The sequence below is a fragment of the Dipodomys merriami genome, unplaced genomic scaffold, assembly GCF_024711535.1.
Source record: "Dipodomys merriami isolate MVZ:Mamm:240054 unplaced genomic scaffold, mDipMer1.0.p SCAF_1, whole genome shotgun sequence".
Lineage (NCBI taxonomy): Eukaryota > Metazoa > Chordata > Mammalia > Rodentia > Heteromyidae > Dipodomys > Dipodomys merriami.
In genome coordinates, this window is record NW_027202270.1 from 55,007,690 (window position 1) to 55,021,120 (window position 13,431).

The 13,431-nt window shown below is 41.8% G+C and overlaps 1 protein-coding gene across 11 annotated transcripts in view; it reads right to left on the reverse strand.

Moving 5' to 3' along the window:
- Positions 1-13,431, reverse strand: part of Tanc1 (tetratricopeptide repeat, ankyrin repeat and coiled-coil containing 1) — a 229,141-nt gene that overhangs the window by 46,107 nt on the left and 169,603 nt on the right. For 9 of the 11 annotated variants that reach the window (XM_070022615.1, XM_070022620.1, XM_070022582.1 and 6 more), the window contains 6 exons: positions 11,582-11,704; positions 10,068-10,349; positions 8,748-8,899; positions 6,355-6,586; positions 4,609-4,775; positions 1,580-2,187 (listed from right to left, as the gene is read on the reverse strand). In XM_070022615.1, coding sequence (XP_069878716.1) covers positions 1,580-2,187; positions 4,609-4,775; positions 6,355-6,586; positions 8,748-8,899; positions 10,068-10,349; positions 11,582-11,704 — 1,564 coding nt within the window. The remainder of the gene's footprint in view (positions 1-1,579; positions 2,188-4,608; positions 4,776-6,354; positions 6,587-8,747; positions 8,900-10,067; positions 10,350-11,581; positions 11,705-13,431) is intronic. The other 2 variants (XM_070022628.1, XM_070022622.1) reach the window with 1 other exon arrangement.

The following is a 13,431-nucleotide window of genomic DNA, read 5'->3' on the forward strand; positions in this document are numbered from 1 at the left end:
TTGTGGCACAAAGAGGCTCAGGGATAGCACCTAGGCCCTGAGTTCAAGCCCCACAACTGCTAAAAAAAAAAAAAAGCCAGAAGTGGAGCTGTGGCACAAGCAAGTGATAATGCTGGCCTTGAGAGAAAAATCTTAGGAACAGTAAGTACCCAGACCCTGAGTTCAAGCACTGGGACTGGTGCCCCCCCCCCAAAAAAATAGAGACTTATTGGAAGTATACCACCACCTATGAAGTTATCCTTGTGCCTTCCCACCAATGCTAAGAAAAGCAAGGATGCACTATAATACAAATCTACATTCCTTAAAGTCTTCCAACTTACTTTTCTATCTACAAGTTTGGATATAACCTATCTTCCTGGACAATGATCTGACATTCCCTGAGAAATAACTGACTTGGCTACCTATGTCACAGCACATATTTCTTCTAGCTATTATAGTCTGACTTAAGCAACCCAAAGTCAGAGTTTGTACATATAGTGGCTCATGCTTTTAATCCCAGCTACTCAAGAGGCAGAAGCAGTAGCAAGGCCAATTTGACCTTGAACTCAAACATAAAACAAAAGGATCCTGGCTTCAACCCCTAATACCAAAAACAAACAAATCTTAAGTCCAATGTCACTAAAGAAAACAGCTTCAATGTGGAATAGCAGCTGGACCTCTGGATCTGTTGGTATATGTGGAAGGTGTTTGTGAAGCTTGAGTGTTTACTTGCCTCTTATTTTCTGTACCCTGACATTTGGTCCAATGCCCACTACATTCCTGAGGGGACAGCCTAGCAGCATGCCAGCCCAGTTACCAGAGTAGGGGGCAATCCTGACTCAGACAGCACAGCTGTGCAATAGGGCAAAGATTCAGAGAAAGGCCTAGCCAGGCAGTGGAGGGCCTGAGCATACCCTCATCTGAAGGCACCCACAGGTGACAGGTTGAGAAACCTGTCACTCTAATTGACACCAGGCCACATGACAGAGGTTTGCTTCCATGTCCTCCAGGGGTTCAAGCAGCCTAGGAAGCAAGGAGAGCCACATCCTCTATGACCCAGGCTGCAATACTAATACACAATGAAGCAGCCAGGACGGATAACTCAGCTCTCCTCTGGGCCGACAAACACCTCTGATCCCTGGGACAAGGTGCTGCATGATCAAAAGGTGGGAGAGCAAAAGTGCTGCACAAGTAAGACAGAACCCACCCAGGCAAACACTCTGTAGAAGCCATTGTTTCCCGGCACAGAGAGCACATGTGACCCACACTCGACCTTGTCAAAGTCGGTGGGACAGATGACGGGGATGGGAGAGGGAACTGGCACGAGGAGGTGCCTCCAGGTCCTGCCCAGCTTCTCTTCCACCCAAATATACTACAGGTACTGAAACTCTAGAAATCAAAAGAAAGAAGCTTTTGTTTAGAGGCAGAGAAAATTTTCCACTGCCCCTCCTTCTGCCAAAAAGGTCTGAAAACAAAGCAGCAGAACTGAATTATTCATTGTGGGTTGCCTTTCCATTAAAACCATGGATCACGTTTGGAATCCGTCTCTAAATGGCCCAGGAGACCCCGGCAAAGTGCTGACAGGAAGCGCCTGTCGTACCTGGGCTCACACAGGAAGGCTGAGCTTTCACCATCTGCTCTCCAGACCAGCCATTCCCTGAAGGATGGGTGGCAGAACATGCGGGTTTTGTCTCGCCTCTTAATGAGAAAGCAGGAGAGGGCGTCCATCCTCTGCTGAAAATCTTCCCAGCCTTGCTCGCCTTGGATATGGCCGGCATTAATAGCCTGAAAAATCTGTTCGTCTGTCATGGGGTGGAGGGACGCAAGGGCCACATTTAAAATAGGAAGTGCTCTCTCAAAGGCAGACTGGGTCATGAACTTCATGTTGCACTGCAGCAAGTAGAGCTCGGACAGAGACACAGGCACCACCTTGTAGCTGGCACTTTTAATGACCAGGTGTCCCCTCTGGAAGAGGTCTAGCGTGAGTTTGAGGTACAGATAGGAACCGAGGCTCCGCAGCACCAGGTGGCTGCTGACTTTCCCGATGAGGGCAGCATCGGCCTTGCCATTCAGAGAGATGTTGCTGAGGATGTCCTGGCTGCTGTGAACCCTGTGCTGGACATAGGCGTGCAGGTCGCTGTGAATGTCTTTGTTGTCTGGAAAGTCATCTAAGGAGAGCTTGGCGAACGGCAGTGAGCTTATGATTTCCTGCAAAAAGAAAAAAAAATCCAAAAACTCACAGTGTCACTCCACAGAGATTCCTTTCCTTAAATTTTAGGCAGTATTTTAAGCCAGGTTCACTAGTTTTCTTTCAAGGAGGATTTTCATGGATTACAGGGACTCATTGTTTTGTATTAAAACGTGTAATAGGATAAGGTACAGATAAAAAGCTTATGTGAAAGAAATCCTGGTGCGAGATAGGATCAGTAAAGGCTTTCCTAAAGCCCTCATTGAGGACTCAGAGCCAAGTGAGCAGAGGGAGAGCTCCGAGCAGACTCTGGCAACCAGGTCACCCAAACAGAGGGGTGGTGTGACCTTGCAGGTGACCCAATACCCATCATCTTTATTCTGTGCAAGTGGTTATATAACAAGGACAAACACAAGCAGCACTGCACATCTAAGAATACAGACGGACGCTGAGATAAGAGGTATCCCTCTCTGGGCATCAGATACTGGGGCTGTGTATCCCTACCAGGAAATTTGAGACTGTCTCCAGGCTGTGTTGCTTGACAGCATGAGGTAAAAAAGCTGTTTGCTTTAGTATAATATGCTGTCATTCTTTAAATCTAAAAAGAGTCTCTCTCTCTCTCTCTCTCTCTCTCTCTCTCTCTCTCTCTCTCTCTCTCTCTCTCTCTCTCTCTCTCTCTCTCTCTCTCTCTCTCTCTCTCTCTCTCTCTCTCTCTCTCTCTCTCTCTCTCTCTCTCTCTCTCTCTCTCTCTCTCTCCTGGGTTTGAACTCCCAAGTGCTATCCTTGAGCTTTTGTGTTCGAAGCTAGCATTCTACTACTTGAGCCACAGCTCCACTTCTGGTTTCTTAGTGGTTAATTGTGAATAAGAATCTCCCAGACTTTCCTGTGCAAGCTGGCTTCAAACTGTGATCCTCTGGCCTCAGCCTGCTAAGTACCTAGGATTATAGGTGTGAGACACTTGCATGCAATGAACTTAATTTTTTAAGTCCACTTTTGAATGGAATAAATACACGTGCACAATCATAATTGAACAGTACCATTAATTTTCCCAGACAAATGTGTACCCAGTAGCCAGAAAACACTAACAACAGCTCTCAGAAGCCCATGTCCTCCCTGCAACTTCAAACCTCTCCCATATTCCAAAATAAGCACAATTCTAACCCTTAAGAGCAGAGAAGGATTGTGTGATTTTCCTCCCCTACACATCCCACTTTCATTTCTTAAGTATTTTAGCACAATCCTTCTTTAATGTAGTAATTTTAGGAGTAAGGCACAGTATGCTCATTCCCATCTTGCATGAATGTTAACTGAACTTCTGAAACTCAGCCAGGAAGTTTAACACAGGACCTGTTTCAGTCCTTTTCTAACTGTCAAATTATGTCTGCTAACTAGAAAATGACTAGAAAGGGGCTGGGAAGATGGCTCGGTGGTAGAGCACTTGCCTTGCATGCCTGAGGCCCTGGGTTCGATTCCTCAGCACCACATAAGCAAAATGAAAAAAGCTGGAAGTGGTGCTGTGGCTCAAGTGGTAGAGCTCTAGCTTTGAGCTGAAGAGCTGAGGGACAGCACCCAGGCCCAAAGTTCAGCCCCCACAACTGGACCCCCCCCAAAAAAGAAAGAAAATGACTAGAAAGTATATAAATCAAATGTCCATAAAAAACAAACATCAATGTCAACTGAGGTCGAATCCAAGTTTTAATGAGGAAAAAAACTATAGCCTGATGTGACTTGTAAATAGCTATCATCATAAAAGGGCAAAAGTCAAACTCCATCTAAATGTCTTTCCTGAAAAGGGACAGTATTGTCAATTTTAGAGTTCAAATAAAGAGGAAGACGGAGAAAGAAAAGCAAAATCACACTTTATGACTGTAAATCGTACAACATGTTGAAGTTTTCTGTCTCAGAATAAGTCTTAAAATTTTTCTCATCCCTCACTTTTCCCTCCCTTAAAACACCCTAAAAACCACAAACCCACAAATCTGGGGCTATAGCTTAGTGGAGCATTGCTCTGCATGACAAGGTACTGGGTTAAATCACCAGTACCACAAAACAGAAAACAAACATCACGAAGACCCACTGCAAATGGAAATAACCACTGGCAGGAATAACTTTAAATTAAAAGTTACTCTGACTAGTTGGCCAGAAACCATAGCCAATGCACCCTGAGTCAAGGTAAAGCAGGTAAACCAGGCTTGACGTTGCTATTTCAGAAGTGCAGGTACAACTCAATGTTGACAGGACATTTTTTGACTTGATAAATAGGCCTTGGAAGCTTCAAAGGTCAGAGTATTGTCCATCTGAGACTCTCTGGGCTAATTTTTCAAAGTCCTGACATAGTTCTCAATTCAGCAAAATGGTTTACAACAGTTTAAGTTATTAGTATTGATCACTGTATAAATGGAAAAGAAATTTGGAAAGAAATTTGAGAATTCTTTTGTTACCTGAAAATTTGTTCTTACAGTCACAATCAACTTCAGCCAGGCAGGAAATTTAGAAATAATTTTGGTAATAAATGAAGAAAGCGTATCTCCATAATCAGGTTTATGAAACTCAGCTTCATTTAAGCCATCTATCAAAATAATGTATTCTTCTTCAGGAATTTTCTGCTCTAAAGGATAAAATCATTTTTTCAAATTAAGAAATTATACATTTCTATAAGATGGTACTACCCAGGGTATTTTAATGCACATTTAAAATGTCAGTAAAAAAATTAAGGTTTACATATGGTAGAAGACATGCTTTTCACAGAAGCATATTTTCTATTAAATTTATAATGAAATCTGGAGTACAGAGCCAAAAGAAAACCAATTCTCGCATAAAACAGTTTTCAGAAACATAACGTATTACACACATTAGCAGAATCTCAATCACGTATACAATACAGTTAGTTTCTCATAAACCACTGTCACTAGGTGCCCTGTAGCAAAGGTAACTAACATGTAGAGACCAAATCTGGGAAAGACACAAAATGCCCATTAGAATGCTTCAGGGGCTACCAGGCAAGGAACACTTGGCAGACTCCTACACTAAGATTTCCCCCAACCCCGCTCCACCCCACAAATAGTTGTGTTTTTTTTTTTAATTTATTTAGTAGTGCCAGTTTTCTGCCCAACGAAAAGAGAAAGGGTGACATATATGTTTCAACCCGTCTCTAGTACCTTCTGGCAGAAGTGCCCATGTCAGACACGGAGCCTAAAAGGACTACCTGATAGCTCAAAAGATATAGAGCAATGGAGTGATAGGTAAAAAAACCTCAAGGCACTACAATGCCACTAACAACTTCTACCTTGTAGAATATTGGGGAGCAAAACTCTCAAATAACAATCTCTGGAAATGGCTTTACATTTCCACTCAGCTGAGGCCCTGAAAAAAATGTTGCCCCTCCCTGTTCCCCCACACTGTACTCCTGCTACCAGGAGTAAAAAATACACAGGCAACAGTCATGGAGACAGCTTATAGCTTACAGTTATGGGGAAGAACAGAAGTTATTCACCTCCGCCCAAATATGAAGAACTGTTAAGCTAAAGACAATAAAGAAGCAGGTGCAGACAAACGCTCTACCTGAGCTTTTAGCCTAAAAGCAGGACATAAATTTGTAAAGATGTCCCCTTAGCTATCTCTAGCAGGAAGGACTGGAGATAAGTGCACATCCCAATGGGTGGAAACAGCATTAGAAGAATCCAGCTTAAGTTTCCCCATATATTTACCTTTCCACAGTGTCCTGCTTCTAAAAGCCTAAAGCTGCCTTTTTTCAGGTCTTGCCACTTCTCTAAAATATATTGTAATTTGTTGAAAAATCCTTTAAAAGCCAGAGCTTGAAAGCCTTTCTTTGAGTTACCCATATGCTGAGGTTCCTTCCACATGCATACACCGCAGGTGGTAATTAACTTGCTTACCTTTCTCCTGGCAACATTATCTACTCTTGGTTCATTTCACTCAAACATCAAGTATCAGAGGGCAAGGAGAACATCCCCTCTCCCTTGAAGTCATAACTGGCTTCTTAACAACTATTCCACTGTACCGCTCTTTCTGACTAGAGATATTCCACTGAAACTATTCCATCAAGGGTATGGAGGGCTAGGACATACCACTTCTCAGGCTTGTTAGTGGACTCCCTCTGAGGACCACCCGACTGGGCATCCTGTATCACTATTGGGGAAGAGGTTAGGGAACTTTCTGGGACATACCATTTCTCAGGCTTGTGAGTGGCTCCAGCACACCCCTCTTGAAAGCAGCCACGGGATCCTGCACACAGGATCGAAGGCTCAGCATGCTCTGCAGATGAGGCTCTTTGATCAGGAGGTCTCTGTATGCAGCCAGCTGATGGGACCGGCAGAGCAAAGCCGAGATACTGTGCACAAACTCTGGCACCAGGCACGTGTATGTGTTGTCAGCTTGGCAGTAGTGGTAGGCTACCACCTACAGGGGAAACAGAGCCATCAGCATCATCCCATCTTCTCTACAGCTCCTTCCATGACCTCAAACAAGAACACCACTACCCTTTCACAGAGAGAATAAGATGTGTTGCTCCTATTCACTCAGATTGAGTATAGTTGGCTTAATTGGTTCATTTAATCTTTTCTTCAATCCTGTGGTTTCCTAAACTCTGCAAACCATGAACTGCTGCCACAAATCCATCTTGATTAGCACAAAACTTGGTACAACTTACTTTGTACTGAATGTGTATGAGAACTTATTCATAATACCTAACGCCCAGCCTGTGTGGAGCTATCTTCAGTAATCCCAGTGTTCCCCCAAATTGAAATTTGTCCTGCAGCTCAGTTCTCAGAAGCACATAATCCAGTCTGCAGATATCAAACTTGATCCAGAAGTCACAGCTTTCAAACCCCTTCCTCTCCCCACACCTAGTTCTTCAAGACACACTGTGGAAAAGTGCCAACAAGGACACTAATGGAGGAAATTAGCAATTCCAGGTTTCTGCTTGTCCTGTGAGGTGCACAAGTATGTGGGGGAGAGAAAGGGAGAGTTGGCCATGTACCAGAGGATAAGGAGTGGTCCCTTTGTTACGGCAGAGTTGCTATGGAAACAAGTTATCTAAGAGACTCCTTCCCACCAAGGAAAGAGCTCAATACTGTAAAGAATTTTAAAAAATCCTATATATTGCCAAATGAAGAAAAAATGAATATATGAAGTAAGGGAAGTGAATATTTTCCCTTTTTTTTGCACTCTGAGTCACCACTGTCCTGCTCAACTGTGCAATCCTTACAGAAAGCTGGGGAAACCACACTGGCCACAATTTGAACAGCTGAGGGCCACTGACACAGGTTAAATGCCTTTCCAAGGAGACAAGGACAGTCCAAGATTTGGGATCAGGTCCCAGGAATGCACTCATAGAAGGCAAGTAGAGGAGGAGATGCAGAATGGCACGTGAACTTGGAACCACCATGGGAATTACACTTAATACTACATTTATATTCATACTGAGAGGAATGCTGATTGACATTCATTTCTCACCCAGAAAGATATTAACAGGTACTTACACAGGGACCCCAATAAGCTTGTGCAAACCATCACAAGATGTCTGGTACCATGGTCTTGCATAATGTTTAACAAAAGTAGGTTGGCAACCCAACAGTAGGTAATGAAATCAGCCTGTAGCCACAGACAGGGTTTTTTTTCAAGTAAGTGAATTCAAATGATAGAATACATGTATGACACAACACAGTTCACTGATTTTTTACTTCCAGTGTGCATGTAGTACTATTTTCACACATGCTAGATCTGAAATGTAAGATGTATGTGGTCATGAACAAAAGGGCTTGAAAAGCCATCATAACAGAGGGCAGCTTTGAAATCTGCCATAACCCCCATGGCAGTCTTCCCAATCATGATCAGGGAGTTTAGAACCAGTGGTCACTGCATCAGAGCTGACCACACCAAGAACAGCTGTTGTCTGGAAAACAGAGAAGAGGGGTCTGATGTCAGATGGCATGCTTCTCAGTTCTCCTAAACCATTCTCATGCCCAGTGTCCTCATAAGGGATTCCTCATCACTGCCATCTCTAGTGGTCCTCCAGGTCCTGGAATTCACACCACTGTTGCCACAGGAGACTGACCTAAGCAGCTCAAGAGATGTGACCACTTAATTCCAAAAGGCAGTTTAGGAACCTGATGGATGTGGAACAGAAGGAAAGTTCCAGCCACTCTTCGATGACCATGCATTAAGGAGGGAAAGCCTGCCAAGTCTCTCATATTACCTTCCAAGAAATCTGACAGGAGAGAAGGATGCAGAGAGCCACAGGCTCTAGGCAGCATAGCACAGGTGGGTCAAGTTCTTCTGCTCATATGCAGAGTTAAAATACATCCACTTAAAAGGATGGATTTGGTGTGAAGACACATAATTCTGCTGCTGCTTTTGGAAACTCTTTCAACTTACTGTTGCAGATAGACAAAAGTCTTCTGCCAAAGTCTTTATTTTCATTTGTACATTTTATTTGTAGTACTTTATGACATTTTTCAGAAGTTGTTTCTCTTTTAAACTTCCTATTCCAACTGTACCTCTCAAAACAAAATAAACAATTTTCTCTCTAACTGGAAGGCTCCCCAAAACAAAGGTTTACCTTAGAAGCAAGAGATTTCACTGAATCTTCTCTTGGCCTCTGATTTTCAGAAGTGTTAGCTCCTGCAGTTGTTTTCACTGTGCTGAGACCACTCGTGGAAGAACTTGGTGAGAGCAGTGGAGTGAAAGGAAGATCCTGGGTGAGATCTGATGCTAGAGAAGAGAGACATAGCATGATAGCATCAGCATACAGGTATGACAGGATGTGTAATGTATTTCTGGGGGTAGTTCCCAAGAGTATTTTAATACATAAGAAATGAACATGGCTCCACAGGAGAGTCCAAATGATCACACTAGTCCCTACGCCATCTCCCTAACATCCAGTTCCTTCCCTGAAGAATGGCTGTCCCTAGTTTCTTTTATTAAAAACCTTTCTGCGCCAGCTACTGGTGGTTCATACTGTAATCCTATTTAGGAGACTTGAGATATGAGGCTCATAGTTCTAAACTGGCTGCTGTAGACAAATCCTGGAGACTCTTAAATCTCCAACTAACCAGCAAAAAGTGGGAAGTAGAGGTATGGCTCAAGGGTGCCAGCCATGAGCAAAAAGCTAAGTGAGAACAAAAGACCTTGTACTGGCACAACAACAACAGAAACAGTAGCAATCCCCAAACCAACAAAATAAATGCCTTTCTGTTTAAAAAAAAAGACTCTTACATAGCACCTTGTTCTTATTCACCATATATCGAACGTTTCTTTGGACTTACTGCATATACAGTAAGCAGTGAAGCCTAGGATCCCAGCACTCAGAAGACAAGCAGTAGGATCACAAGTGTAAAGCCAGTTAGGGTTACATAGTGAGTTCAAGACCTTTCTCAAAAAAAGTGAGTATTTTTGTCTACTCTCTCTCGTGCCTGGCTTAGTCTTTGTAATTTTATTAAAACCAGCATTGTTGATAAAGGGTATGAGGAACAGATACAAAGTAGTTCTATATAGGGAAAAAAATGGGGAGGGAGAGACCTCCCTGAAAAAAAATTTCATCTGGCTTATTCTTCCAGAAACACAACTTCTTTGTTTTAGGACCAAAACTTCCCCAGGACACTTGATGAGGTACTCAATGAGGCCTCTCTGACCCATCTGTTCCTGTATCAGGTCAGGTGGACATGAGGAAAGGCTGGCCTCACCCCAGGCTGCGGCAAATACAAACATGGCAGACGGAAGCATTCAGAGACTTCACTTCACACATGATTGCAAATCTGATATAGTAGCTGGAACTTAAGGAATGCAGTGATTCATGTCTACCCAAACAGCAATTTCTGACATCTATCATCTCCCATATGTTAAGGTAATAAGCTAAACAGATACTTAAACACAGACGTACTTTTAGGTGATGAACTGGGACTGTTGGATGCAATTTGCCTCATGCGGCTTCCATGACAGCTCAGTGCCACCAACTTGGAAATGATGGCTGTCTTCCCAAAGCCTACATTTCCAACAACAACCGCGCCTCTATTTTCTGCCAGTTCTGTGTTCCTCAAGTTTTCTTCTATTTGGTGAAAGAGCCAATCCCTTCCAACAAACACAGAGTCTGTTGTGATGCTCGGCACTTCAAATAGCAGAGGTTTCAGCAAAATGTCTTGGGGCTTGTAGGGAGCAAATCGTGCTGTAAGAAAGAAGTCATTTTAGAAGAATGTCGGTTTTATACACTTAAAAATACTAGTCAGTATTCTGAATGTGGTTCTATTAATATTTCTGTATCCTGTTAGTATCTTGCTAGTGGTACCAGAACGTATCTTATTACAATGATCTTATGGTCCTTTCACAACTTTGAGTTGTTCTCATGACTCAAGGCAGACACAGAGAGAAAGCAATACAAGAGGTTTTATCTGAAATGGTGTTTAAGACATGTTTCTTCCATCCCCTGCATGAGTAGGATGCAAAAACAGTTTCATACACCCAGGGGGGCACAGCTCTTGTCTAGGTGCAATGGTACTCTGCGCACATGATGAGGTGCCCACACTTGTGTGTTTCAGGCAGATACAGGATGTGAATGTCATGGTCCAAAGTACTAAAACAAAACTAATCCTTTATCAGTAACAAAAAATCAAATGAGTAACAAGTAAACAAAATTATTTTTCAATGCCAGAAGCAACTTAAATCACCTATTTTAAGAAAGAAGTACAAAATTATCAAGGATTGTTTCACAGCATATTTTTATATTTCCATATAATATGAAATATATTTCATATAAACAATATATTAATTATATAAACATTTATTTTTAAATATATTTATACAAATATTTTATAAAGTATATATTATATAAAATAAAACTTTGTATACCTACTTAAATAAAAGAAAGCCCTAATAGAGATCAACTAATAATACATTATATAAACATATATATTACATCTCCATATATAATATAAAATATATAGTATATATCCATAATTTTTTCTATTTATATAAAATAAATTTTATAATATATACTTTATTTTTATAACAATATCTATTATATATGGAAATATATTTTTAATTTAATTTTTTGTGCTAGTACTGGGGCTTAAACTCAGCTGGTACTCTACTACTTGAGCCATGCCTCCAGACCAGCATTTTGATGGTTAATTGGAGATGGACTCTCTTGAATGTTTCTGCCCAGGGTGGCTTTGAACAAACAGCTCCAGGTCCTAGGCTTCTATTGGTGGCTTGTATTCTAGGAAGGAGCCACCAGCATCTGGGAGATACTTTTCTGGTTTTCTTTTTAAAGCATGACAGGACTTCCCACCATGTGTTTTAAAAATAGCATTGGTTTCCAAGCTGGTTATCAGAAATGTTCAAGGTTTTATGAACAAGCTTATTAAATCCACTAAGACAGTAAGTACAAAAAATAGGTACCTTTAACTTCCTGTGCCCTACCTCCAGCTGTATTGTGCCATGGTAACCGAATTGAAGTCCGGAGAGGAGCATTTCTCTGCCCATCTAAATAACTCAGGTCTTCCAATTTGGTAGAGCTTGTCGCTGTAATATAAAAATAGTTTAATGTCATAAGGAAATTGCTGTAAGTTATAAATTGCTAAGGTATTCAGTTCAGGCTTTCAATAAGACTTACTTACAGATATCTGTTTGCCCCAATTTATTTAAAATGGTATTAAAAAAAAGAGGTACTTATACTTAAAACCAAATTATGTTGACAAAGCTGCCAGAATTCTCCTGTATTCCTGGAAGAAGGCAGACAACATCACCATAACTTCTTTCTTTTTTGGGGGGGGTGGTCCGGTAGTAGGGCCTGAACTCTGGGCCTGGGCACTGTCCCTCAGCTCTTCAGCTCAAGGCTAGTGCTCTACCACTTGAGCCACAGCACACTTCCAGCTTTTTTCTTTTTGCTTATGTGGTGCTGAGGAATCGAACCCAGGGCCTCAGGCATGCAAGGCAAGCGCTCTACCACTGAATCACCTTCCCAGCCCTTTTCTTTTTTTTGATGAAAAGGCCTAGCAATCAAGGATTACATAGGAAAGCTCCAGTCCTCACTGTAAACACATGGCCTGGTCCTTGCTTCTTCTCTGCAACTCTGGGAAGTGTTCTGTGGCGTGGAATTCCAACATTGCTAATAAGCAGATTCTGTATGTACATTTCCACAGCACTCAGAACACTCACGTCAGCCCTTGCCAGTAAAAGTACAAACACTTTCTTAAACCTGAAATTTCACATATACAAATTCTATATACTATGTTATACTGGTGTGTATGTTATTTCTTCTAAAATTCTAAAAATAAGCAATCATGCCTACTTCTGATTAAATCTAAGAATCATATAGCACATAGTTAAGAAGTGGTAAGGATTATTCACACGTGTACATAAATTAGATTATAAAAGTAACTACTGTGAAATAACTTTGCTAAGTGTCAGCAAACCATAGCCACAAATATACATACATGTTTTGCCTTAAACATCAATTTACATTTCATCCTAGATCAAAATTAGGGAATTCTAAATAAAATTAGCCTAACTGGTTTATGGATTAAATAATCCAACATAAGGTTCTGCTAATCTTAGACATATGAGTATTTTCCAGGACAATAAAATACACACATAATTCAAGGGAACACGAAGGAGCAGAGGGAGTTGTGTCCCAAAGGTTAAGTCTTCTAAGGACTGGTGAAGTCATTAGCACAATCAGGATGCAACACAAGTCAAGTTGGGCCATCTATCTTCTGAAAACTCTCTGGCTATCCCACAGGCTTAGTAGATCCAGTGTCAGCAGTACCCGGCATCATCTGCCCCAAGTCTTTCCTACTTCCACAGGCTTACATCTTTCCTATTTCATGTCCATACCACTCTCTTCCATTCTTCCATCTGACAAGCACCTAGGTAGGGGGCTCCAAGCTTGAATCAGAAATGCCCCATCATCCCCTCTTGCTGAATCCTCAGAGAGCAATCAATCATGTGCCCTATTTTCCTTACTTTCCCAGGAAGTAGAGAAGTACCTGAAACTACCTTCATAAGAGTGTGCATCTGTACTTTCTGCATCCTTCCACGTCTACCCACAGCCCGATGACACACTGTGCAACACATTCAAATGAATGCCATGCCCATAGCCAAGGACCACAAACATCTCTCCCATTGGAAAGCATTAATTTCTTATGCAGCAAAAACCAGACGTAATGTAAGCTAAACAAACAGCAGCCTGGAGTGTCTCTCTAGTCTATTCATAACTGGGGAGAATGAAACCTCATGGAGGAGCAACA